The 23,071-nt window shown below is 53.3% G+C and overlaps 5 protein-coding genes across 5 annotated transcripts; 3 read left to right on the forward strand and 2 right to left on the reverse strand.

The window, feature by feature from the left end:
- Positions 1 to 408: 408 nt before the first annotated feature.
- AYO20_00008 (hypothetical protein) lies at positions 409 to 4,377 on the forward strand (the record flags this gene model as incomplete). Its single annotated transcript, XM_022638319.1, has 2 exons — positions 409 to 2,150; positions 2,196 to 4,377. The coding sequence occupies 2 exons, from the start codon at positions 409 to 411 to the stop codon at positions 4,375 to 4,377; spliced, it is 3,924 nt and encodes a 1,307-aa protein (XP_022505284.1).
- Positions 4,378 to 5,516: 1,139 nt separating this feature from the next.
- Positions 5,517 to 9,000, reverse strand: AYO20_00009 (hypothetical protein; the record flags this gene model as incomplete). The annotated part of the gene is made up of 3 exons (XM_022638320.1): positions 5,517 to 5,783; positions 5,866 to 6,205; positions 6,296 to 9,000. 3 exons carry the CDS (start codon positions 8,998 to 9,000, stop codon positions 5,517 to 5,519), a joined length of 3,312 nt encoding a protein of 1,103 aa, XP_022505285.1.
- A 1,113-nt stretch (positions 9,001 to 10,113) lies between these two features.
- AYO20_00010 (hypothetical protein) lies at positions 10,114 to 15,249 on the forward strand (the record flags this gene model as incomplete). Its single annotated transcript, XM_022638321.1, has 2 exons — positions 10,114 to 15,116; positions 15,177 to 15,249. The coding sequence occupies 2 exons, from the start codon at positions 10,114 to 10,116 to the stop codon at positions 15,247 to 15,249; spliced, it is 5,076 nt and encodes a 1,691-aa protein (XP_022505286.1).
- Positions 15,250 to 15,840: 591 nt separating this feature from the next.
- On the forward strand, positions 15,841 to 16,947 carry AYO20_00011 (hypothetical protein; the record flags this gene model as incomplete). Its single annotated transcript, XM_022638322.1, has 1 exon — positions 15,841 to 16,947. One exon carries the CDS (start codon positions 15,841 to 15,843, stop codon positions 16,945 to 16,947), a length of 1,107 nt encoding a protein of 368 aa, XP_022505287.1.
- A 637-nt stretch (positions 16,948 to 17,584) lies between these two features.
- On the reverse strand, positions 17,585 to 20,484 carry AYO20_00012 (hypothetical protein; the record flags this gene model as incomplete). The annotated part of the gene is made up of 2 exons (XM_022638323.1): positions 17,585 to 20,032; positions 20,086 to 20,484. The coding sequence occupies 2 exons, from the start codon at positions 20,482 to 20,484 to the stop codon at positions 17,585 to 17,587; spliced, it is 2,847 nt and encodes a 948-aa protein (XP_022505288.1).
- Positions 20,485 to 23,071: the final 2,587 nt, after the last annotated feature.

Consider the following 23,071-nt stretch of genomic DNA (forward strand, 5'->3'; position numbering starts at 1 on the left):
TTTCTTGCCCAAGGCTACCGCCTGAGGAACACATTACCTCACTTCTCTCTTCGTTCCATGACCACCTCCAGGTTTGTTTCTCATTACTCCATTGCTCTTCGTGGTCTCTAAACCCCATCCATTTCGTGGTCGCTGTGCGTTCTCACCAATGCTTCACTCTGGAATGAGGGCTGCTCAGTAAACCTGGCATGGTTACTAGTACTGCCTATGACATCGTCTCCAGCGCAAGGCTTTTTGATCTCTTACTTCTACCTTCTTAACATCTTCCATCTCTATCATTCTTTTCCTCCTTCCAATCTTTGATCTGAATCGTTTTGGCGTTTCGTTCTGTACTTGGTGTTTCGGCAGAAGATCTGGTACTGTGGAAGCTCGGCCTGCTTCGTACACCCACGATCGTCGTGGATCACCATGGCTCGGTCGCCCGGCTCCTCTGTCGCCCCAGACAAGGATGTCATCGCCATCTCAGATGACTCAGATAGCGACTCAGTATCCGAGTGCCAGCTAGTGTTACCAGAGAACCCAACCGTCAAAGCTGAGCCGGCCGAGGAAGCAAATAAGACGTTTCCCGTCGACTTCAATACCTCGACGAACCACGACAATGGGTTCGACGATAACCCCATCGCGACCTCCACTAGCACCACGACTGAATCTGAGCTTGCTGAGTTGGACTACGAACAAAATGTTACCACGGGCCATGAGTCGAATGATGACGAGGAAGATTTCAAGCCGGATAAGCCCAACTCCAATTCTAGACCAATCATGCCAATTGAGCCTAGTGATGGGCAGAAGGATACGCCAGTTGCTCAAACCCCGATCGAGAACCACGACACGATGGCAGAAGATGCTGGGTCGCGTCACGATGGTGATGCAGATGACAAAATACACAGTGGGAAGCAGGGACTAGCTGAGAGCGAGCTCGAGGACGGACACACTGACGTCGATCTTGTCAAGGCCGCAGATGATGGTTCAAATGCGCCACACCCTGATGCTACCCAGATGGCACGCCCCGAGTCTTTCGACGAGTACAATACTAGCAATCATCCAGAACAGGTGGATTTGGGAGGACCGTCAGAGCCTCCCTTCCCTCCGGAAGAAGACTCGGAGATGCACGGCCTCGAAGCTCTTCAGCAGTACAACCAGAATAAGACCAACCTTATTGATATTGAGGACGGTGACGACGCGATTGATGAGTCCGCTTGGGACTTTGCAGGGCCATCAAACAACCCTATTGAAGAAAACGGCGACGAGATGGATTGGAACGCCGTCATCGACAAGGACCCCGCCGCTGAAGATGCACAAGCAGGTGCGTATTTTGCCCTGCGCAAGGCAGAGTATGAGAAAAAGGTGGCCGCAAAGACAAATACTAAAGCAGACGACATTCTATTCGCTACAGAGAAGGTTGCTGAACACAGACGGCTCCGGGACATTGCAAGAAGGAAGCTTGTAGTAAACAATACTCTCACGCGAGATGACCTCCCTGCAGGTTATGAGGAGGCAGATTCGCTATTCGTTCCAGAGATTCCTACCCGACCAGGTCCTCCACCAAAGGAGGGAGCAGCGCCAAAAACTCGCAACCGACTCTCCAAGAAGGAGCTACAAGATGCTATCTCTGCTGGCATTGATGCCGGCTTCGGCGAGGGTCGAAAGCCAAAGAGAAAGGCAGCGGCTTTCACAGAAGATCGTCAGCCAAGGAAGAAACGGGCCACGAACCAGAACGGCGACGTCCCAAAGTCCTACAAGAAGAGAGGTCGGCCTCGACGGCCGAACCTGAGCAATCTCCAAAGCCTTGGACAGACCAACATCGTGGGCGCTGCCCAAGCCAACGCTTCGAGACCGGACATGCCGACCTTCACGTCGTCCAACAAAGCCACGGCACTGAAAGAACTCATTGCGAGCATCCCGTCGGCTGAGCGTGGCTCTGCCAATTCGGATCGAGCAGCTGTCTTGGAGGCCACCAAGAAATTTAAAGGGCGTGGCGCCGTGAGATCAGACAACCACGGCGGGTGGAAGCTTCGAGGCATGGAGTCTTCGCTCTACAACCACCAACTGCTCGGCGCTGCCTTCATGCGAGAACGGGAGACCGGAGAAGCAAAACCGAAGGGTGGGCTAGTCTGCGATGAAATGGGGTTTGGCAAAACAATACAGATGATGTGAGTCGAATATCGCAAGCGTTTGATCGTTACTAACCTGGGCAGTGCGAACATCCTGGATGGCAAAGCGGATGAGGGAAGTGCTATCAAAACCACGTTGATCATTGCACCGCCTACCCTGCTCAATCAATGGATGCAGGAAATGGACAAGCACGTAAAGGGGAACGCCATGGGTCGAATTCTCCGTTTCCACTCCGGTTCTCGTCTTCAAAGCAACAATATCGTCGCGGACTTGACGGCGTACGATGTGATTCTGACAACCTATGGCGAGGTCCAGAAGAGCTATCCTCTGGCAGAGCCGCCCAAGAATTTGGCGTCCGATGAGCAAAAGAACAAGTGGTGGAAGGACTACTTCCTCAACAATGTCGGGCCACTTCATCGGATCAAGTTCCACCGCATCGTCCTCGATGAAGCCCATCACATCAAGAACCATACGTCCAAGACCTCGATTGCCGTGCGTGCTCTCACGGGAATCTATCGATGGTGCATCACAGGGACCCCGATCCTGAACTACATCGAAGAGCTCTTTCCGTACTTCTCTTTCCTCAGGGTTCCTCATACGGGGGACTACGCGACCTTTTGCCACAACTTCTGCAACAATCGGATCAATAAAGACCCAGTGAATCTGGGCAGGCTTCACAATTACTTGAGGGGTATCATGTTGAGGAGGACCCACGTGGACACGCTGTTCAATGCTCCCATCGTCAAACTGCCTGGTATCACGCACAACACCGTCTTGGTCGAATTTAACGCCGTGGAGAGGAATATCTACAACATTGTCAAGTCGAGATATATCCAGCGAATCAACACGTACTCGACATCCGGGAACCTCAACAGCAATTATGGCAACATTCTGGGCATGTTGATGCGTCTCCGAATGCTCTGTTCGCACATCATGCTGTGTCAAGACCTGTTGAAGCGATTGTTCGTGGCGGCAGACATCGAGACTCTGTGGAGGTTGGCGGCCAAAGAAGTGTCGGCCTCTCGAGACAACGTTGCGGTGAACATGATGCGAGCTCTGAGAAGGATGCTCGTTGACAACGAAAACACGCTCAAGACATTCCAGACCAGGGAGCTCGAAGGGGCTAATGTGACGCCAGATGTCGAAGACGATGGAAACCTTGCCACGGGTTCCGACTACGGACTTTCCTTCCAGTTCCGAAAGTTCCTTCGGGCGTTGGCCACATCCGAGACCTGGACGGAAGTGCATCTTCGGTCAATCTGTGCCAAATGTCGCCAACCTCCCGACGAACCGGTCTGTACTTCATGCTTCCACGTGTACTGCCAAGAATGCATGACGGCCATGGACGAAGAGCGGACAAAGAGAGGGGAAGAGAAGATGGCGTGCCTCGAATGCCAGACGTTTTTCGAAGAGTGGTCCGCCTGTAGCGGCCTGAAAGAGCTCGGTTTCAACAATCGGGAGATGGCGGCCAAGGTGGAAAAGAAGAAGAGACAGCTAGCCAAGCTGACGCAAAAGGCCAAAGGGGGGGCGAGAAGTGCTGGTTTCCGCCATGGTAGTAACACCTCGGATGAAAACAGCGAGGACGAGGAGGAAGACCTGGACTGGCTGGAAGCGGGTGGCGATCTCCTCCCGTCTGCCAAACTGTTGGCGGCGAAGGCGGCCATCCTCAACTGGAAGAAGCAGGACGAGGGACAAAAGGTGCTCGTCTACACCCAATTCCTGGGGCTCGGGAAGATTTTCAGCAAGGTCTGCTCGGCCGAGGGATGGGGCCATGTGCTCTTCAACGGCAAAATGTCCCTTGACGCGCGAGCACGGGCGATCGACAAATTCCAGCACGATCCCAACATCTTCATCATGATCTGCTCCTTGAAGGCCGGCGGGGTGGGTCTGAACCTGAGCATGGCGAGCAAGGTCATCATTCTGGATCTGTGGTTCAACTCGTCGGTCGAAGCCCAAGCGTACTGCCGCGCGTTTCGGATCGGGCAGGAAAACCGTGTCGACGTGCTCCGCTTCGTGGTCAAGGGTTCCATCGACGAGGATCTGATTCGCATGCAGGAACGCAAGGACGTCGAGGTCACGAGTGCCATCGGGCCGGACAGCATGGGGAAACGAGCCACGATCCAGCAGTTGCTCGAGTTGTTTGGCGAGGTCAAAGAGCAGGGACAGAACGAGTTCATCTTGGTGGAGGACGAGAACGACGGCCAAGACGACGCCGACGCCGACAATGTCGACCTGACCCATCGGCTGCCCCCTCGACCATTTTGAGGGAGCCTACGGGTTTCATGCGTCCTCGCGGAGTGTTTCAGTAGTGCCGCGAGTTTGTCATCCATCGTGTGATCCAGGATCGAGCACGGAGTGTTTCACGAGTTCACGAGTTCACGAGCTGATTTGGCAGCTCAACGATCTCTGCACTTCTCGGTTGGGGGTGAATACAACGACCCGGTCTGGTCTGACATTGGCGAGATGAGTTGACGAATTCTACACTCCTCTCCTTTGACGAGCAACAAGCACAGACGAAAAAAGAAATCGAAACAGAAAAACCCCCCCAAAAAAAGGATTGAGTATTTTCAGAGCAGGAAATGGGTGGGATTGAAAGAAGCACCAGCAGAAGAGATCATGGCAGACAGAGAGGGTATCGCGAAGCAGAGCCAGAGGCACATTCATTCATTATCCCACAAAGCACAGCGAGTCGAATGGAATGGGAGATGAGAGATTGGAGATTGGGCACGCATGTGGCATACATACCATACCATACGACACCACACCACACCATACCATACCTAGGTCGGTAACTGTCCTTGGATACAGACAGCATCGCCTTCTTAACCTACCTGGGTATCTAGGTAGGTAAGCAACCAGTTATGAGTCATGGGAGTATGTATATGAATGACCCTTTTCGCTCAGACCTTAGACCTTAGACCTCATGAACATTGATTGCTCCAGGTATTGTGGATTGTGAGGTGCACGCATACCCTGTACAAGGACCTGGTATACGTAGCTGATATCCACCGTAGACTTCGTACCAGGTAGAGAGAGAGAGAGAGCTGGGGAATAGATACGAGCTACGATGAAAACACCAGGCCATGGATGAAAATAAAGAATGGAAAGATGAATAAACGAACAGACAAGACTCCAACAATCCAGCCGAGAATGCATTGTTCAATATATCGACTTCATAATCTAAAACTTTTTTCCCATTTATTCCAGTTTGCATTCTCCTATCCAGCTTGCTCTGTTTCCATACTCGCTTTTTTCTCGCATGGTCGCCCGGGGGTATCATGTAAAGATGCATATATAGCAAACGATAAACGTGCCTGGTAGACAAAAGCAACAAACAGCTGACAACAAAAGAAAAGTCGTTGCCTCTTTTTCAACTCCATTTCCCTCCTTGTGTGCGCATCTGATCACTTGGGCCTGCCGGTTGTTGTGTCACCGGCGCCCAGACACACACACCTTCTGATCATTCTTTCCTCTTTCTTCATGTCCTTTAACGATGCAGAATCCAGGAGATGGTCAACGTCGCTGGAATCGAAGTCGTTATCCTGATAAGACTCCAAGTTCAAGTTCCAGCCCAAGACCAGCCACTCCTTCATCCCAACTGTTGTATCTTGATCGAGAATTTCGAGAAATTCCTCCTGGTGATTGTATACTTCTTTCGTCTTCTTTTTGACCTTAAGTGCTGGTCGTGTTTGCCACTCACGGTCCCAACTCTTTGATCGCTTGCTTCCTCCTCTCCAACATTTCCTTTCTTACTATTCTCGTCCTCAACGCCTCACTTGCTTGTACCAGGGCATCAATGCTGATGGCGTGGTTCGTCATGTTGTGGTTGATATACGTATACACCTGCGCCGCGGAGTCGAGTGCGAGGATGGCGTTTTCATTGAGCTTCAGCAAAGCGAGGGCCAATTGAAAGAGGAACGGCGACGATGTCCCATCATGCTCATCCGAGGAGTCGTCTGCGGTGGAGTTAGGTTCGGTTTGAGGGTGCAATGGCGTCACAGGTGTAGATGGGCCACTTGTCAGACCGAGGGATGGCATCTCCACAGAGAGCGCGGTCTTGGGTTGGTTCAAGGCTTGTGGAGGAGCGTCGGAACTGTTGAGGCACAGACTGTGGCGGAGAAAATGCGCGATTAGTAGAGCATTCCAGCACAACGTTCCGAATCGAGTGGCAGACAAAACTCACATGACATCCCAAACGCGATACAAGGCCTCGCCGCCCGTCAAGACGCCCGTATACAACGACAAGAACCAATGAAACGTGCACGCCTCCAACTCAACACCCAACTCATCCAATTTCGCGCTGAGCTTTGGCAGAACTTCCGCAACATACTGCCGAAGAACCACCTGATCAGCCCGAGCCACAAGCAGGGTCGAGCTGAAATATTGACTCGGGAGAATGACATCAATAATGGCAACGAGAAGCCAAAAGCAATCTTCTGCCGTCGCACAAATGAGCAGCAAAGACGCTGTGATGAGATTCATACCTTGACAGTACCCAATGCGTGGATTGTGCAAGGAATAGGCCCTCAGCAACTCCTCCAACCTCTGGACGCCAGGCCCTTGACGGAAGAACACATTGTCGGTGAGTGTCCGGTGAACGTCCGCCTTGATTTGGCTTGCAATGTCAGGGTCGATGTCAGTGCCGTCTTGTGATCGGGCAACGAGGTCTTCATAGTAGCCCGGAATTCTCAAAGCACTTGCCCCAGAACACTCGGCCCAAATCTTGGGCCGGAGAGAAACGGGTATCCCAGCCAGAACCAGTGATTTGAAGTGCATGTACTTTGCCTTCGTCTTTGTGGAGCGCCCAAGGGTTGCTATCCCTATAAGTTCGCCGCTGAGAAGGTCTGCTTCAGGCGTGTTGCTGTTGCTAGCGCGGTCGGCGTTGTTTGCCCTTTCCGCTCTGACTCGACGTAGAAAGTCGTTCCACCGGACAGCTCTTTCAGCTTGAAGTGCGTCGTGCAGTTCTGTTAGTTGCTCCAAAAGTAACTTCGCTGGGCCGGAGTCGCCCACAGAGTCGGACTCGGAATCCGGTGTAAAGTCGGCAGAGATCGCCGTCACGGTTGAGGGCTGCGGTTCCATCACCACACTGGTTGTTGGAAGTGCCTTTTGTGAAGCAGCAGAGACCGAAATGGAGGCCTCCCGGCTTCGACGCGGTGGCGTTGTGGTGCCTGCGGCGTCCACTGAACTGACAGTGACAACAGCTCCAGCAGACGGCGTATGTGAAAGTAATTCCTTAGGCCTTCCCGAAGACAGCGCCGCGGGCACTTTAAGGTACTCTTGCCACGACTTTTTAGGTGCCTCATCATCCACTGAGACGGGCGTGATGGGTCTTTCGGCTGAGAGTTCATCAGCTTGTGCATGTTCGCCAGCTCTAAAACTAGCAATGGTTTCGGCACCGCTCAGCCTGTTTCGTCGGTGTGCTCGAACCGGAAGGCTTTGCCTTTTCCGCCGTTTCTGGTCGTAGATGAAGCCGAAGCGGTCCGTCAATAGCCCGGTGTTGTCCACATTCTGTGTTGTCATGGTGGGAGGTAGCTGAGAACTTTCAATCATCGAATCGAGTTCGACAGTTGGAGGAAGGCTGCTTGCGTTTGACCCCTTCCGCACATGATTTGGACTGGCGGACAGTCGCGTGGCAGTAGGTACGCGCTTTGCTGGGGGGCGGCTTTTGACCGTCCCAGTTGTTGGGAGTGAGGCAGACGATTTGGTGGCAACCAGAGGCGGGTTCATGCGTGGTTTCGGTGCAGCCGGCTCTACCTCCCCAGGTACATTCTGCTGTCCCAGTGACGATGCCCTAGATCGACCAGGTTGGGACTTTCCACCAAAAATTTGTGTCCACGAGGCAAAGGATCGAGTAGACTGACTAGAGCGCACGCTGGCTTCATCGCTGGCCTTGGGCTTCTTGACGCTTTTGCCGCCAATGAAGTAGCTCGAAGACTGCGAGGGAGGCTGGAATATACTCTGCAGACCAGACAACTTGGAGGTAGTTGAGCTTGGTACCCGGGGTCGTAACGTGGCTTCCATATCCTGGCTACTGTCGCTCACACTGCTGTTGGCCCTGCTGGGGGTTCGGCTTGCCTTGGCTAGACTCGATGCCATGGAACCAGCCCTACTGCGATTCATCTCCAAGTCCGCGTGTGATGCTGATGGAGGGCTTCGAGTATCTGAGACATGACCAGCCGGGAAATCAGTGTCCAAAGGACTGTTGACCACAATGCCATCCGCCATGGCTTCGCTCATCATCCCGTCCAGCAACGCAGCTGTCCGATCCACGGAGCCAGAATGGACATTCGAGTCACTTTCTCCCTGTTCCAATCTGAGCAATCTTTTCTCTACCTCTGCCGTAGGGACATTGGCCTCGCGCAGGATCTTCTTCAGTTCTCTTTCCCTGTGATCTGCTCGAATTCGTAGAGCAGAAATCTCCGCATCTCTTTGAGCAAGATCGGAGGCATACTGACGGACCAGTTTGACAGCACCAGTCCTGGCAATGAGTCTTTCTATGTGCTCGTCGCTAGCCAGATGCAAAGAACCGGGGATCTCCAAAGATGATCGCGGGGAATCGTCAAACAGAGCATTTTGTCTATTGAGCGAAGGGGATGCGCTTGTTAAGCCTGCCAGAGTGGCCTTCCTATCCCTTGCCTTCTGTGATATCGTACGTATGTGTTTGGGGACCGCCTCTTGAGCAACGCTTGCCGATTTTGTTTCTGCCTCTGGAGAAAACGAGGGGAACGAGGTCAGAGAAGGGTCGTCCTCTTCGAAAGATTTAGAGGAGTGTTTCGAGCCATGACGCTTGGGGGCACCCCGGAGGGTCTTGGGTTTCTTGAATTCGGCCGACTGATTGGACGTCTGTGAGGAGGACCGTCTCGACTCATTGCTGCCATGTTCGGACATCTTGATGCCGGACCTGGCCCTATCGACTCGTCGATCTCTGCGTTGATCCCCCAAGCACTGCTGCCCGCATCTTCACCGGTCACAAACCAGTTGCGTAGTGTCGGGTTGCGAAAGAAGGGAACGAATGTCACAGTCTCAGGACAGGAGCTCCGCTCATATTCTGGAGATTCAATGACGGTGGGAGTGATGACGTCTGTCTGCGGTGAGATGAAGAGAAGTTGACCGAGAAGGAGACGGCAACTGCTTTGTCGAAAAAAGAGGCGGCGGTGGACAACACAACAAAATCCCTGATCTGATCGGACATCAAACGCACACTGCCTGAAGAGTGGTAGTATCGTTGGGCATCTTCTGGCAGCTGGCAGAAACAAATGCTCGTGTGATATGACGAAACCCACAAGTAGGAGCCAGCTGGCGAGCGGGTTGGTGCCGGGTGTTACAGGGGGTGGTGCTTGTTCATGCCACGCACATGCGGCATTGGTGAAGTTTAATCAAGCCAAAGACGTGGGTGGTTCCGGTGGCTCTGATGTGCTTCTAGTGGGCACCAAGGGGGGACGGGCGGGGGGAGGAGTCGCAGGTGTAGCACGGAGTAGTAGAGGCAGAGAGAGGCAGAAAGCAGCGGGAAACGCAGGCGTGCGCAGGCAAGAGACCCAATCATGTGACTAACTAGCCACGCAAATGATCAAGTGCCTGCAAGGGCCCGTTCACTCAAACCATGACCAACACGGGCTGTATGGAGCACACAACTCAGTTCCTTTTCCACCAACAGAAGACCAAACATCAAGTCGATTAGCCTCACATCCGATCCCGTCCTGTTCGAACTCCTGTCCTTCACCGAGACAATCACATTTACGGTATTCCTTGGCTGTCTGTACCACCATCAACTCATGGTCATCCCGACACAGTGGCATATCAGGCATCAACCAGACATCTGGGCGCGCCCGCGCCCTCCAGGACAGATAGATCTAGTATTTGAATACGGCACGACATCATGGTTGCCGAAACATCTTTAATCACCCCTTAGTCCGACACTTGGACCTGCTCCTGGAGCGTCTTCACGCTTAACCCATCCACAGAGTAACCACTGCTAGGTATCTCGACTGCCACTCTTTCAATATGGGGCAAGGCTACTCCATGACCACCCTCTCCGCGGCATCCGCCAGCATTGATGTCCCTGAGCTTGCGGACCTGGTGCATGAGAAGACCCTGGCTTCTGCCCGTTTCATGAAAAGCGTGCGTGCGAGGAGTCAGCGAGGCTTTGTGTTCGTGAAGGCTGTCATGAAACCGTATTCGTCTTTCCAAGTCCACGAGTACATTCGCCAACTTACAGAAGAGAGGAAAATCTTGGCCGACATCCCCAATGCCCTGGGCTATCAGCGAATCATCGAGGTTCCTAGTGGTGGGTTCCTCGTCCGTCAGTACATGTTCAGCTCGGTCTACGATCGGATGAGCACCCGGCCTTTCTTGGAGGATATTGAGAAGAAATGGCTGGCCTTCCAGCTGCTATGTGCGGTTCGTGATTGCCATGCGCACAACGTATACCATGGCGATATCAAGACAGAAAACATTCTCGTCACCTCTTGGAACTGGCTTTATCTCACCGACTTCTCCTCCTCCTTCAAGCCCGTGAATCTGCCAGAAGACAATCCGGCCGACTTCTCGTTCTACTTTGACACTTCATCGCGACGGACGTGTTACATTGCTCCGGAAAGATTCACTTCGGTCAATCTGGAAGACACCCCTGGAGAACTGACTTGGGCCATGGACATTTTCAGCGTTGGGTGTGTCATTGCCGAAATCTTTTTAGAAGGTCCCATCTTCTCTCTGAGTCAGCTTTTCAAGTATCGATCAGGGGATTATAGCCCCGAGCATACCCATCTCAACAAGATCGAAGACCCTGAGGTGCGAGCAATGATCCTCAACATGATTGAATTAGATCCGGAAAAGCGCTACAATGCAGAACAGCATCTCTCCTTCTACCGATCCAGGATCTTTCCAGAGTACTTTTACAGCTTTCTACACCAGTATATGCTCGATCTTACCAGGCCAGCCACTGCTCTGAAACCGGTGGAGCTGAATCTAGGGAGCCTAGGCGAATTCGACGAGAAGATAGAACGAGTGTATTATGACTTTGACAAGATCTCTTTCTTTCTTGGCTATGGGCCAAGCTCCACGAAACTGTCTTCGCGTTCGCCTTTGACGATGAAGTCAAGCAACAAGGTCAAAACGCCTGACGCAGACCCTAGCCTTTACGACGGTAGCCTCCTCTTCCTGACCTTGGTCGAGTCCAGCTTGAGGAATACGGCAAAGGCATCAGCACGACTCAAAGCATGTGACCTCCTGGTTGCTTTTGCTGAACGACTTCCGGATGAGGCGAAGCTGGATCGAATACTACCATACATTGTTGGCTTGGTCGCTGATCAATCAGACGTGGTCAGGGCAGCAGCAATTTATGCAATGACCTCCATATTCGAGATGATTGAGGTCGTCTCGCCCATCAATGCGTACATCTTTCCGGAATATATCCTGCCGCGCCTTAAGCATTTCGGATTTGGCCCTTCAGGGGAGCCCAGCATTCTTGTGCGCTCGGCGTATGCGTCATGCCTGGCTTCGTTGGCATTATCCGCCGAAAGAGTCCTGGACATGGTCCACGCCATCCGGGCCGACGGACGACTGTCTGCATTGCGAGAAGATGAGCTGGCTCCCCAACAGTCGTACAACGCTCTCTACGATTATGGCCGGCGCGAAATCGTGCCTCATTTTGAAGAGTCGACTGTTGCCTTGATAACAGACCCGGAAGCATCTGTCAGGAGAGCATTGCTGGGCTCAATATCCCGATTGTGCGTCTTCTTCGGCAGCCAACAGTCCAGTGATGTGATACTGACACACCTTAACACATATCTCAACGATAAGGATTGGATATTGAGGTGTTCTTTTTTCGAAGCTCTTGTTGGAATCGCCTCCTATATTGGAGCCACGAGCTTAGAAAAGTTCATACTGCCGGTCATGGTTGGGTCTTTAACTGACTCTGAGAACTTTGTCGTGGAGAAAGTCTTCCGATCCTTAGCACGGATGGCTGCATTAGGTCTATTGCAGAAAAGTACGACTTGGGAACTTGTCGGCATGGCAGCAAGGTTCACGGTTCATCCCAGCATCTGGGTACGGGAGAGCGCGATCCAGTTCATCGTCCTGTCTGCCAAGTACATCTCAGCAGCAGACCAGTACTGCATTGTTCTCCCGCTCATACAGCCATTCCTGAAGGGGCCGATCTCCGCTTTGACAGAAGAGCGGATATTGGACAACCTGAAGCGACCGCTGCCAAAGATCGTGTTTGATTCGGCTACCAACTGGGCAGCGAGGAAAGGAAACAGCTTATTCTGGACAGCTGCAAGTCGAGATGGTGGATTGACCTTGTCCGATCCCACCACGCCGCAAAATCCGGCAGCACTCACAAAACGACTGTTGACCCGGATACCTCCCTCACAAAAAGATAAAGATGATCAAATCTCTCTGGAGAGCCTACGAAATCTGGGAATGACAGCGGATGATGAGATCAAGCTTCTTGCGCTTCGAGAGTACATATTGAAAATCTCCAAACACAAACCAGTGGAGGATACAGACGAGAGGTATCGGATGTTGAATAACATCATTGCTCTAAATCAGATCGATGTTACTCCGCAGAATGTCTTCTTTGATTCGCGTCAGCCCATCAGGGAGAACACGAGTGGACCTCGGAGGGCACAGAAAAGATCACGAATGGATGAGAGACACAGTTTGGCAGATGCTCTTCTGGACGCATCAACCAGCATCGACGATCATATGTCGAGACGGATCTCGTCTGCAGAGCAGTCTAGCGGAGCGGCAACCCCCTCTACCCAACCCATGGATATCCGAATTCGCAAACCGTCAGAAACGAGATCTAACGGCACGCCCACAATAGCTGTGGAAAGAGCGAGTATATCCTCCAGACCAAGCATTACAAATGGCAACACTTCGATCAATGGCGATGGGCTGTCTCTACGCCGGAACGCCTCTCTCGAACTCCGACATCGAAACAGCGGATTAAACCTGATGAATAGGACCGACTCTGCCAAAGCGGACGCAGAGATTTCGACCATTTCCGAGAACGCATTTGGCAAGGTCGAGGTTGACGGACAACTTCATCGGCGCAGCACGGCAGGCCCCTCAGCATTGTCAGTGACGGCCAGTGTGGCGGCAAAGTCCAGATCCGTTTCACCGCGCGGGAGTGGGGCGAGGACGCCGCTCTATGAGCCTAATCATTCATATCAAGGGAATGATGCCAATGTACTACGACTGCTGGACAATCACTTTTTGGAGAACTTCCCTATAGATCAGATGGACTTTGGCGGGAATCGACCACCCGCAGACACCAGAACACCCATTCGAAGAGCTACGGACGTGTTACAACCGAGCAGCGGAAAAGCCGCGCAGCAGGAAGAGAAGTTTCGCAGCGAGCCATGGCGCCCTTCGGGTCAATTGCTGACCCAGTTTTCGGAGCACTCGGCTGCCATCAATCGAGTGTGCGCGGCACCTGACCACGCGTTTTTCGTGACGGCATCAGACGATGGCACCTGCAAGATCTGGGACACGATCAGGTTGGAAAAGAATGTGACGGCCCGTTCACGGTACACACACCGACGCGCCGAGGGAGTCAAGATCAAGAGTCTCTGCTTCATCGAGGAGACGCACACCTTTCTCAGCGGCGCTGACGACGGAAGCATTCATGCTGTACGAGTCGACTATCGGAGTGTCGAGGGGGGTGAGACATCACGGTATGGGAGACCGAGCCTTGTGCGGGACTACCTGATACCATCTAACCGAGCTGTGAACGATGTCAGTGGTCCCGACGGGAGTGCTGCAGGATTGGTGACGGAATACGCCGTGTGGCTTCATCACTATCGCACGCCCACCTCGCAGTCTCTCTTGCTAGCAGCAACCAACAGATGTCGCATTCTTGTGCTTGACATGAAGAATATGGAGATCCTCCACAGCATGAATAACCCGGTCCATCACGGCACACCAACCACCTTCTGTGTCGACAGGAAACATCACTGGCTGCTCTTGGGAACGAGCCACGGAATTTTGGACTTGTGGGACTTGCGGTTCAAGTTGCATTTGCGGAGTTTCGGGATTCAAACCGACTCTCGAATCGACCGGCTCCTGATCCATCCAGCGAAAGGCCATGGTAGATGGGTTATGGTAAGCGCTGGCGGAGAGGTCAGTGCGTGGGACGTTGAAAAGATGGTCTGCCGAGAAGTTTTGCGACCGAGTACATTCAGTCCCAGGAGTGGGCAGACTCGACCGTATGAAGCTTGGTCTCCAGACGAGGAGAGCAGCGAAAAGATTCTCTCACGGTTTGCCAAGGAGGTTTCTGTGGACGGCAGCCTGATCGGACCGGAGTTCCATGCCTCCTCGAACCATAACGAGGTGTCGGATGGGTCACCGGTGAAGAGAACAAGTCCATCGCCCAGTGCAGGGTCGGCTTCAACCTTTCCGATTCTTGCCATGTACATCTTCACCGACTACACTCAAAGCTCGAACCCCGATAGTCCCAACAAGCACTCGATCCTCCTGACTGGTGGTGTTGATCGAGCCTTGCGGTACTGGGATATTGGTCGACCGGAGAACAGCTTCATTGTATCGGGACCGCAATTGCATGATGCGAGCGAGGATAGCTATGCGTCGGCTGGGAGCATCAAGTCTAATTACAGATACGAAGTGTCTCATCCGTTGAGCTTGAGTGCAGGGGCGCAGATCGCCCTCGTCCAGGAAAAGGCCCACGCCAGTGAGGAAGCCACCACGTCGGGGCAGTCGCCGAGGAAGACAGCGGCTTATGCACGGGCTTCCAGAGACGGTACGACCTATATAGCTTCCAGTCCTACGAAAAGGTCGAGTACTCCTGGGCCAAATGCTACAGGCAGTCAGCCTGGCACACCGACTGTGCACCGAAACTCTGGTGCCAGCGCTGCATCTGGACCTTCGACGCCCCAAGCAATCAAACCTCCTCGTAACACAATCATCAGCGCGGCACAGCAGCAATTGCTTCGGACACACTTGGACTCCATCACTGATGTGGTGATGCTGAGGAAACCGTACGGGTGCGTGGTCAGTGTGGATCGAGGTGGGAACATTTTCATTTTCCACTGAATCCGAAGAAGAGATGGCGGTAGTCGAGTTACTCTGGGCCCTGAGGATGGAGCACATGAAGGCCACATGTATCACGATGCATAGTTTTGTCGATGCCAGTGACAGGCCAAAGTCGAGCTGTACGAGTAGGACTACCTAGTAGTCACTTGCATGAAACGATATCTTTCTCCCTTTGTCTCCTTTTCTCGTGTATGCCGCAATCGACGGATGGTGTTTGGACGTCTCGTCACGTTTCGTCCCCCTCCCGAATCAGGTGAAATATTGCCTGCGACTATATACACACGATAGTTTTGTATAGATGGACTCGGTACAGGTATAGATATTTGGAGGGTGAGAAATTGATCAAGTTCAGAGTCGAGGAATCAAGCAAGTCAAGGAGGCTTTGGAATGATTTCGTGAGGATATGTACATGTACCTAGGTATACCTATTGTAGAGTTTATATATCTTTGTCCATGTCCCCCACTCTCCACCAACCTTGGATTTCAACTCAACTCAACTTCACCGTAGACAAGACAAGACTAGGCAAGCCGACACGAGACGAATTCAACAAGTATACAGCTGTCTGGATCCTCCCCCCCTCTCTCTATTCCCTGCACAGCTATACACAGACTGACCAGCTACGCCTCGACGCCTCAGCCTCGGCATCGACATCCCTGTTCTCTTCAACCTCAAACATGGCAGACTCTCAACAACAACAACCCTCGGAGTCGGCGCCACCACATGGATCCGAGCACATTGCGCTCATTGGCGTGGGCGCCATCGGCATCTCGTTCCTGGCTCTGCACTTGACCTACACGGCCGCGCGGGTGTCGGTGTTTGACCCGCGGCCGGACCTGAAGGAGCACGTCGCGGCTATTTTGCCTTTGTATCTGCCATCGACATCGCAATCGTCGGGTTCTCCCGAGTCTCGTGGCCTCTCAATCGAGCAGCTCACGGCGTCGGGCCGACTGAGGTTCTGCTCCACGCTGCGCGACGCCGTGCAGCACGCGACCATCGTCCAGGAACAGGGGCCCGAGCATCTCCCCTTCAAGCAGCGGACGTGGTCCGAGGTGTTGCGCTGCGTGAGCCCGCAGACGCACCTGTGGTCGTCGACGAGCGGGATTCCTGCGAGTCAGCAACTCGCGCACCTCACAACCACTGCACCCGGTAACGGCGACGATCCAACCCTCGGCAGCGATCTCCCAAACGAGACAATCGCCTCAGCCCGCTCCCGCCTCCTGATCGTCCACCCCTTCAACCCACCACACCTGATGCCGCTGCTCGAACTGGTCCCCTCGCCACACACCTCGCCAGCCGCGACGGCCTTTGCGAAGAGCTACTTCGGCAGCCTGGGCTCGATCCACCGCCCCATCACGATCCACAAGGAAACGCCCGGCTTCGTGGCCAACCGGCTATCGTTCATCCTGTTCCGCGAGGCGTGCCAGCTGGTCGCGTCGGGCGTGTGCACGGCGCGGGACCTCGACGAGATCGTGCGCGCCAGCCTGGGCCCGCGCTGGGCCGTCGCGGGTCCGTTCCAGATGTACAACTTTGGCGGCGGCGCGCGGGGCATGCGCGGGTTCCTCGACAATATCGGCGAGGCGATCGATGCGGTCTGGAGCGACGATGCGGAAAAGGTGAGTATGCACGATGACGATGACAGTGGTTGGAAGGACGTGGTCGTCGAGCAGACCGCCAGTGCGTACGGGATGCCCAGCGCAGAGGATATTCGGAGGAGAGATCGCGGGTTGAAGGCCGTGGTGAGGGTTCAGGAGGAGCTGGAGAGGGAGCAAGAGCAAGAGTAGGGACAAGTTGCCTGATGATTCGGGAAGGCATATTGATATCTCTCATACAAAAGACCAAGGACCCAGCTATACATAAATGCTACAATGCTGTGGCACACTACTACATAGTTGACAGGATAGACAGCTCAAAACATTGCATTCAAGTTCTGTTATGACATGCTGAAAAATGTAGATCAATACTCCAAACACATTGTTCTGGTTTCCATTTTCTGGCTCATATCACAAAGCTACTGATACTGTCTTCTTGCTAGGCCAGGCCAGGCCCATCAAAAGGTTCCAAAGTGTCGTGGCCTCTCGACTTGGCCAATTCAAACTCAGTTCTGTCTCGGTTGTCATGAAAAATTCGGAGAAGAAAAAAACTGGTAAATCCAACAAAGCAAATTCCTGCAGGCAAAGCCGCGCCAAAATTAACAGATTAACCCTTCAAAGAAACAAAGTGGGAGACATTATCCAAACATCGGACAGTGACGACGACAATATCAAAACCTCGACACCACCACCAAAATGGTACCGAGATTGTGCTTGCCGCTTGACTCCCAACAAACTTGCTGCGCCAGAGCTCCTTGCCATCTCAAGTTCAATGCAAATCCAAATCCAAATCCAGGGTATGCAAATATCGAATCTTCAGTCTGGTACTTCATGCTTCCAACACACGGCTGAGAACTGGTCCTCGACCGGGGGGCACCTTGATGTTTTCCTCCGACACCGAGTCGCCTTTCACGCTACCAGTGCCGCTGGCAACATTCACGTGGGCTCGATCGGCATCTTCATCCTCAACAATCTTCGTGCAATCAGGACCTCGAGTGTTGTGGTTGAGAGACTCTCGAGCAGTGTAGTTCGTGGGCGCCGTGCTTGCCATGCTCAAGGCAGTACTAGATCGTTGGTGCACCAAGTCCGGTGTGGGAGGAATCGAGCTTCGTTCGCTCTGGGGAGTCAAATGACCCGTGCCAGCGCGAGAATCGCTGGCACCATGGTCGACCGGAGACAAGTTCTCACTGTCTTGTCGAACATGCCCCGTCGAAGTCGACATGTTGGTCTCATCTGCCTCGGCCTGCTCTTCCTCCTCGACATCAGCCGCTTCATTGGCGAGCTGAAGTCCCTCGACAGCAGCAGCACACTGCTCACTGATGTTGCGGATGATATCAGCAATAGCATCAGTCTTGTCGCGGAGATGACGATCAGCCACATCAGACATGCTGAGCTCTGAATAGCGTTTACTAGCTCTCTTGCTGGCGGCCAGGAGCTTGTTCTCCATTTGCGGTGTAACGTCTTGGCCGTCGATGGAGCCAGACCTTGATGGTCGTGCGGTCAGTCTGGCATGCTTAAGCCCTTCACCATCCTCGGCAGTTCCATCCTGCTCTTCTTCATCAGGGTTTCCTTCTCCCTCCTCTTCTTCCTCCTCTTCGTACCCTTCGTTGATGTACTCGGCCAACTCGGAAGCAGATCCGATGGAACGAACAATGTGTTCCATGTGGTGGGTTTGGCCGGTGATCAGGGATCGAAGGTGTAGAACAACACGCTGAGCTTCGTCACGTTGTCTCTGCAGGGTCTGGTTGGTATGTTGCAGGGCAGCAATCTCCTTGCGATTGCGAGCACGCTCCTTCTCCAAATCTTCGGCAATGCCCTGCTGGAGCACCAATGCCTCCAGGGCGTTGTCACGCTGTCTCTCAGTGCCAGACAAGCGTAGAGCCAGACGAGCAGCATCGTCTTTCTGTTGATCGATGAGACCAGTGAGTCTGCGGTTCTCACGCTTGTGAGACTCAATCTTGACACGCAGTTCAGCCAACTCCTTGTTGAGAGACTCGACAAAGGCTTGGAATTTCTGGAATTGCAGCTTCCACGTCTCCACTTCTTGCTCGAGGTAGTTATTCCTCTTTGCAACCTTGGCAAGCTCTGTATCCATGCGGCCCTTGAGATTGATAAAGTCCTGCCATGCTTCGAGTGCGTCTCTTGAATATTGATTGCGTTCTCGAACAATCTCATTCATGTGCCTCATGGAGATCTTGGTCATCAGGGGTTTCTTCATGGTCCCACCGAAGATGGCTTTGACACCAGTGTTGCGGCCGAGCTTCTCGCACACGTGGTCCATGACCGCCATCACGGCGTCTTGGTTCCACCATGAGGGATCTTGAACGCTTTCAACCTCACCACGCAGAACAATGATCTGTCCTGCGGGGATGAGCTTGCCACCTCCATACGCCGACTTGAGATGTTGGGGGACGCCGCTAATCTCGACGTCGCTATTCAGAGCTTGTGTTAGGCGATTGATCATCTTGGTACGTTGGCCAGCGGTCAAGATATTTGGGGGATGATCAGTGATGACGAGATTCCGGTCCAGGTCGACGAGGAGAGCATCCTTGGGAGGTTGGAAGAGTGATCGGCATTCGGTGGTGATACCTAGGATGTATGGTCCCGGCTCTTGCACCATCTCGCTGGCATTGCGAGCATGGACAACAGGCACATACAGACCGCTCCACTCGTATACTCGAACACAGAATCTGATGGTCTCAGCTGCAATGGTCAGCATCGCCGGGTGGTGGCTGGTGAGGATGATGCGGCGTGTAGGCGAGACTGCTGCTTCAATCAGGCCTACGATATTGGGGATGCTCAAGCAGCAGAAGAGCGGCCACATGTTGAAGTTCTGGAATCCAGTAGGTGAGGATGGGAATTGATAACAAAGTGCATAATCTTTCATATCGATCCGTACAAGGTCGTTTAGTCGTGGAGCAGGAAAGCTGAGGATTCTCGACACCTCCTCGGCATGAAACAGATTGGTGGCCTTGTTCCAGTGAATCCACATTCCTCGCAGGTAGTCTCCCAAAAGGTTGTACAGGGGATACCTGGAGAGGAAACTCAGGCAGTAGGGAATCCAGTAGGTCTCGTCTGCCACGTCTCTATAGTCGGGCTCGGTCTTGCGGCGCAGGTCGCGAATGGTTTCGGCACGTTTCTCGTCAGCCCGTGACCAAACCCGCAGGGCAATGCCGTATAGAGTGTGCTGGGAGTCCTGCTGGAGGACGAAGGAGTGGTGAACGCAGTGTGGTTGGCTTCTGCCCGTGCAGATCTCAACGTCGTGCGGAAAGCACGCCTATACGGTGGTCAGTGGTAACAGACACAGCGTGGGAAGTGATGTCGACAGACCCTCATGGCGCTGTGTAAAGCTCTTGCAATCTCATTGTCGCTCTCCAGTCTGGGACTGCTCCCCAAAATCTCCGGAAGCCAAAACTGGCCCACAGCTCCTTTCATATGTTGGATCTTGCCATGTGATGGAGGTGGTGCCTTGACCCATTGCGATGGTTCTCTTCCCACTCCACAGACCATGTACGCATGGGTCAACGTCTTTGGCGTAGGCCGGTTATTCGACTTTGCCAGTGTCGAGGGGAGAGGCTGGGTGATTCGTGAGTGGAGAGACGAGGTTCTGCTAGGAACCATGGCATTGTCAACTTGCTGTTCTCGAGTAGCAGGGCGATTCGTATCGCGGGTCTGAGGTCGAGCAGCCATTGAAGTCATTGAGGTATGACCTCTGAGCGAGGGACCCATGGTGTCGGTTCGAGGGTGGTAGGGATGGAGATTGGTCTCAGCGTCTGCAGTGGTATAGGTTCTAGGATATCAATCCTTCAGAACCTCAGCCCAGAACCGATAGGGAGCTCCAGACCACCGAGCACGCGTTGTATCTGGATATATCCTCGTAGGAAAAACAAACGTTGTCTCTCCTCAGGACGACAAACGGAGGGGATAAAGACGTGGCACAAGTACAACCCCCGCGGTGTAAAGGAAGGAAGAAAAAATCAACGGGCTCCGACCGTTGGGAGGATAGAAAAGCACCACGGGTACTGGAACAGGCGTAGGTGCCAGGAGAGATTTGTTACGAGGCACAATTGAAGCTCCATAGATTTCAGGAGTCCATCTGGCATTGGAAGCGAGAGAAAGCGCAACAAGAGGTGTCAGGCCAAGCCGGCCGGAGGCACATCAAGTGCTGGGACTAGCAGGTGGTGGACTCCGGATATGCAGCTAACAAGATGAGGCTTGCAAGGGTCAGAAACTACTCTGGGCCGTGGAGCAGCATAACCGAGAATGGGTGCCCCCAAGTGCCCCCTCTGTCCTTGTAGGTACCGTCACAGCGAAGGCTCTTGGTGAGGTACCTTCACGCCTCATTTCTCTTCCAGGTCAACCACAACACATACGAAGACTCGTACTTGGATGGAGAACTTCTGGTGAGTACCATCCTCTGTCAATACCATCTACTCACACGTACAATAGGACTCCCTCTGCTTGTCCCTAGCTTGAGCACAAAGTTTCCCCAATCCAGGTACACGAATCCGAATGGCGAATCTCTGTGCCTGCGCCTGCGCCCGCGCCAGTCCGCCTCCTCGTACCTGACCCGTGCCCGTGGGTCTCCCTGGACGCAAATCCTCCAACAGCCAAAAACGCTATCCATCCCATCGCCCCCCAAGTTGGGTCTAGCCAGGAGCTGAGAGACACACACCATTCAGGTCGGGCTGTCCGCCACACAAAGAACGAGGCCGTTTTGGGTTGAGCCTACCCCTGGTGCCCTGCAGCACCCTGGCTTGATCTTTTCGCCCAGCGGCCCTCAATTTGGTTGTAACCAAAGAATCCTGGTCCACTTGTGTGTGATAAGCCAGCAAACTTGGTTGATGGCCCAAGTGACGGACGTGTGCCTGGAGCTCCATCCTGTGGCAAGCTGTTTTTGGCCACTTCCATCACCACCTGGCTGAGGCTTTTTGGGTTTTCTGGGGGTGAAATATTGCCTCCTCCTTTCTCCTCCTCATCGGCGGCCCGAAGTGCTTGTGTTGGCTTTCAGAAAGAGTGGGGAGTTTCAACTTCTCTTTGGGTTGCTCTCCCTTGCTTGACCGTGGCTTGCCTTCCTGAGCTTCTCGGCTTTCCTTTGGTGGGTACCGAGTACCTCGTACAGACCATTGGACACCCGTCCTAGCTCTCCGCACTCTACGAGGTACAGGTTCTGTTGCTTTGTCCGAAAACTAGGTTGAGTTCCAGGCGTGTCGCGACATCTGGGCACGGAGTATTCTTTTCAACCCATTTGGTGGGAATTCGCCGCGCACAAGGACGAATACGAACAATTGACCAAAATCAATGTCACGCCTTGCGCGTCCTCGCTACTGACCACATGCTCTTTATGTCAAGAACAAGCACGCAATTGGTCTATGCTTCACTCAAGGTTTTTGCTACTCCAGTCCGCATCTTGCCAGCAGTAATGAATCATGGAGTCCGCGCGCCAACAACACAAAGAGTTACACGCGCCATGCAGCAAGGAGATGACTAGGAGAAGATTGCCGTCTGGTTTGCAATTCCAGACCGTGTTCGGATGTGTTTCACGTCAAGGCTGATTATCCAAGCCATCAGCTGCATTTACAATTCCGTCTAGCATGCAAAACATGCTCCTGTTGGTCCGTTACCGCGGATTAAGGTTTCCTGGTTGCCTGGTAATGCTTCCAGAAGTAAACGCTGCACGCCTCAGGGGCTGATCTCAGCTCCCAGAACGACTGCTGCTCCATGCAGAGGAGTCCGCGGGGTTGCCGCAGGGAGTGCATCCAATCGAGCTTTTGGGATGCCATCAACTGGAGCAATACTCGGTACGTGTCCTCGCACGCCAGAAGCCACAGCACATCATCTAGATTTACCAGGATATGCTCTTTGTCCGATCCCGCTGCAAGGGAGTGGTAAAGGCAATTCATGTCGGTTGTTGCGTTACCCAATGAATCGCCACTCCAGCTCATCGAATCCCACGTGCGATCTACCTTTGAGTTCTCTGTGCCGTTAGATAGTCCAGGTGACTACAACACCCACTCACATGGAGAAAAGAATGAGAACCAGAGGGGCACTTCGCTCTATCCGCTTGAAGTTGCTGCTGCCGCCTCTTACCCTGTCAGCAGTCTCGGCCAACTCAATCCCACTTTTCTCACATGTGCAAGATATCGTCGGTCTCCAGGCCCAGCACTTGGCCTCAATGAACTTTGCTGAAGCCAAGGGAACCAATCCCAGGGTAGGTAGGCTTCCATCATCCACGGCTCGTTCTGTTAGGGAGGATCAAAGTCGAGTCGAGACTGAACCTGATGGGGGTGTGCTTTGAAAGGCCCGGAGGTCTTGT

Source organism: Fonsecaea nubica (assembly GCF_001646965.1).
Source record: "Fonsecaea nubica strain CBS 269.64 chromosome Unknown Scaff1, whole genome shotgun sequence".
NCBI classification, from domain to species: Eukaryota; Fungi; Ascomycota; class Eurotiomycetes; order Chaetothyriales; family Herpotrichiellaceae; genus Fonsecaea; species Fonsecaea nubica.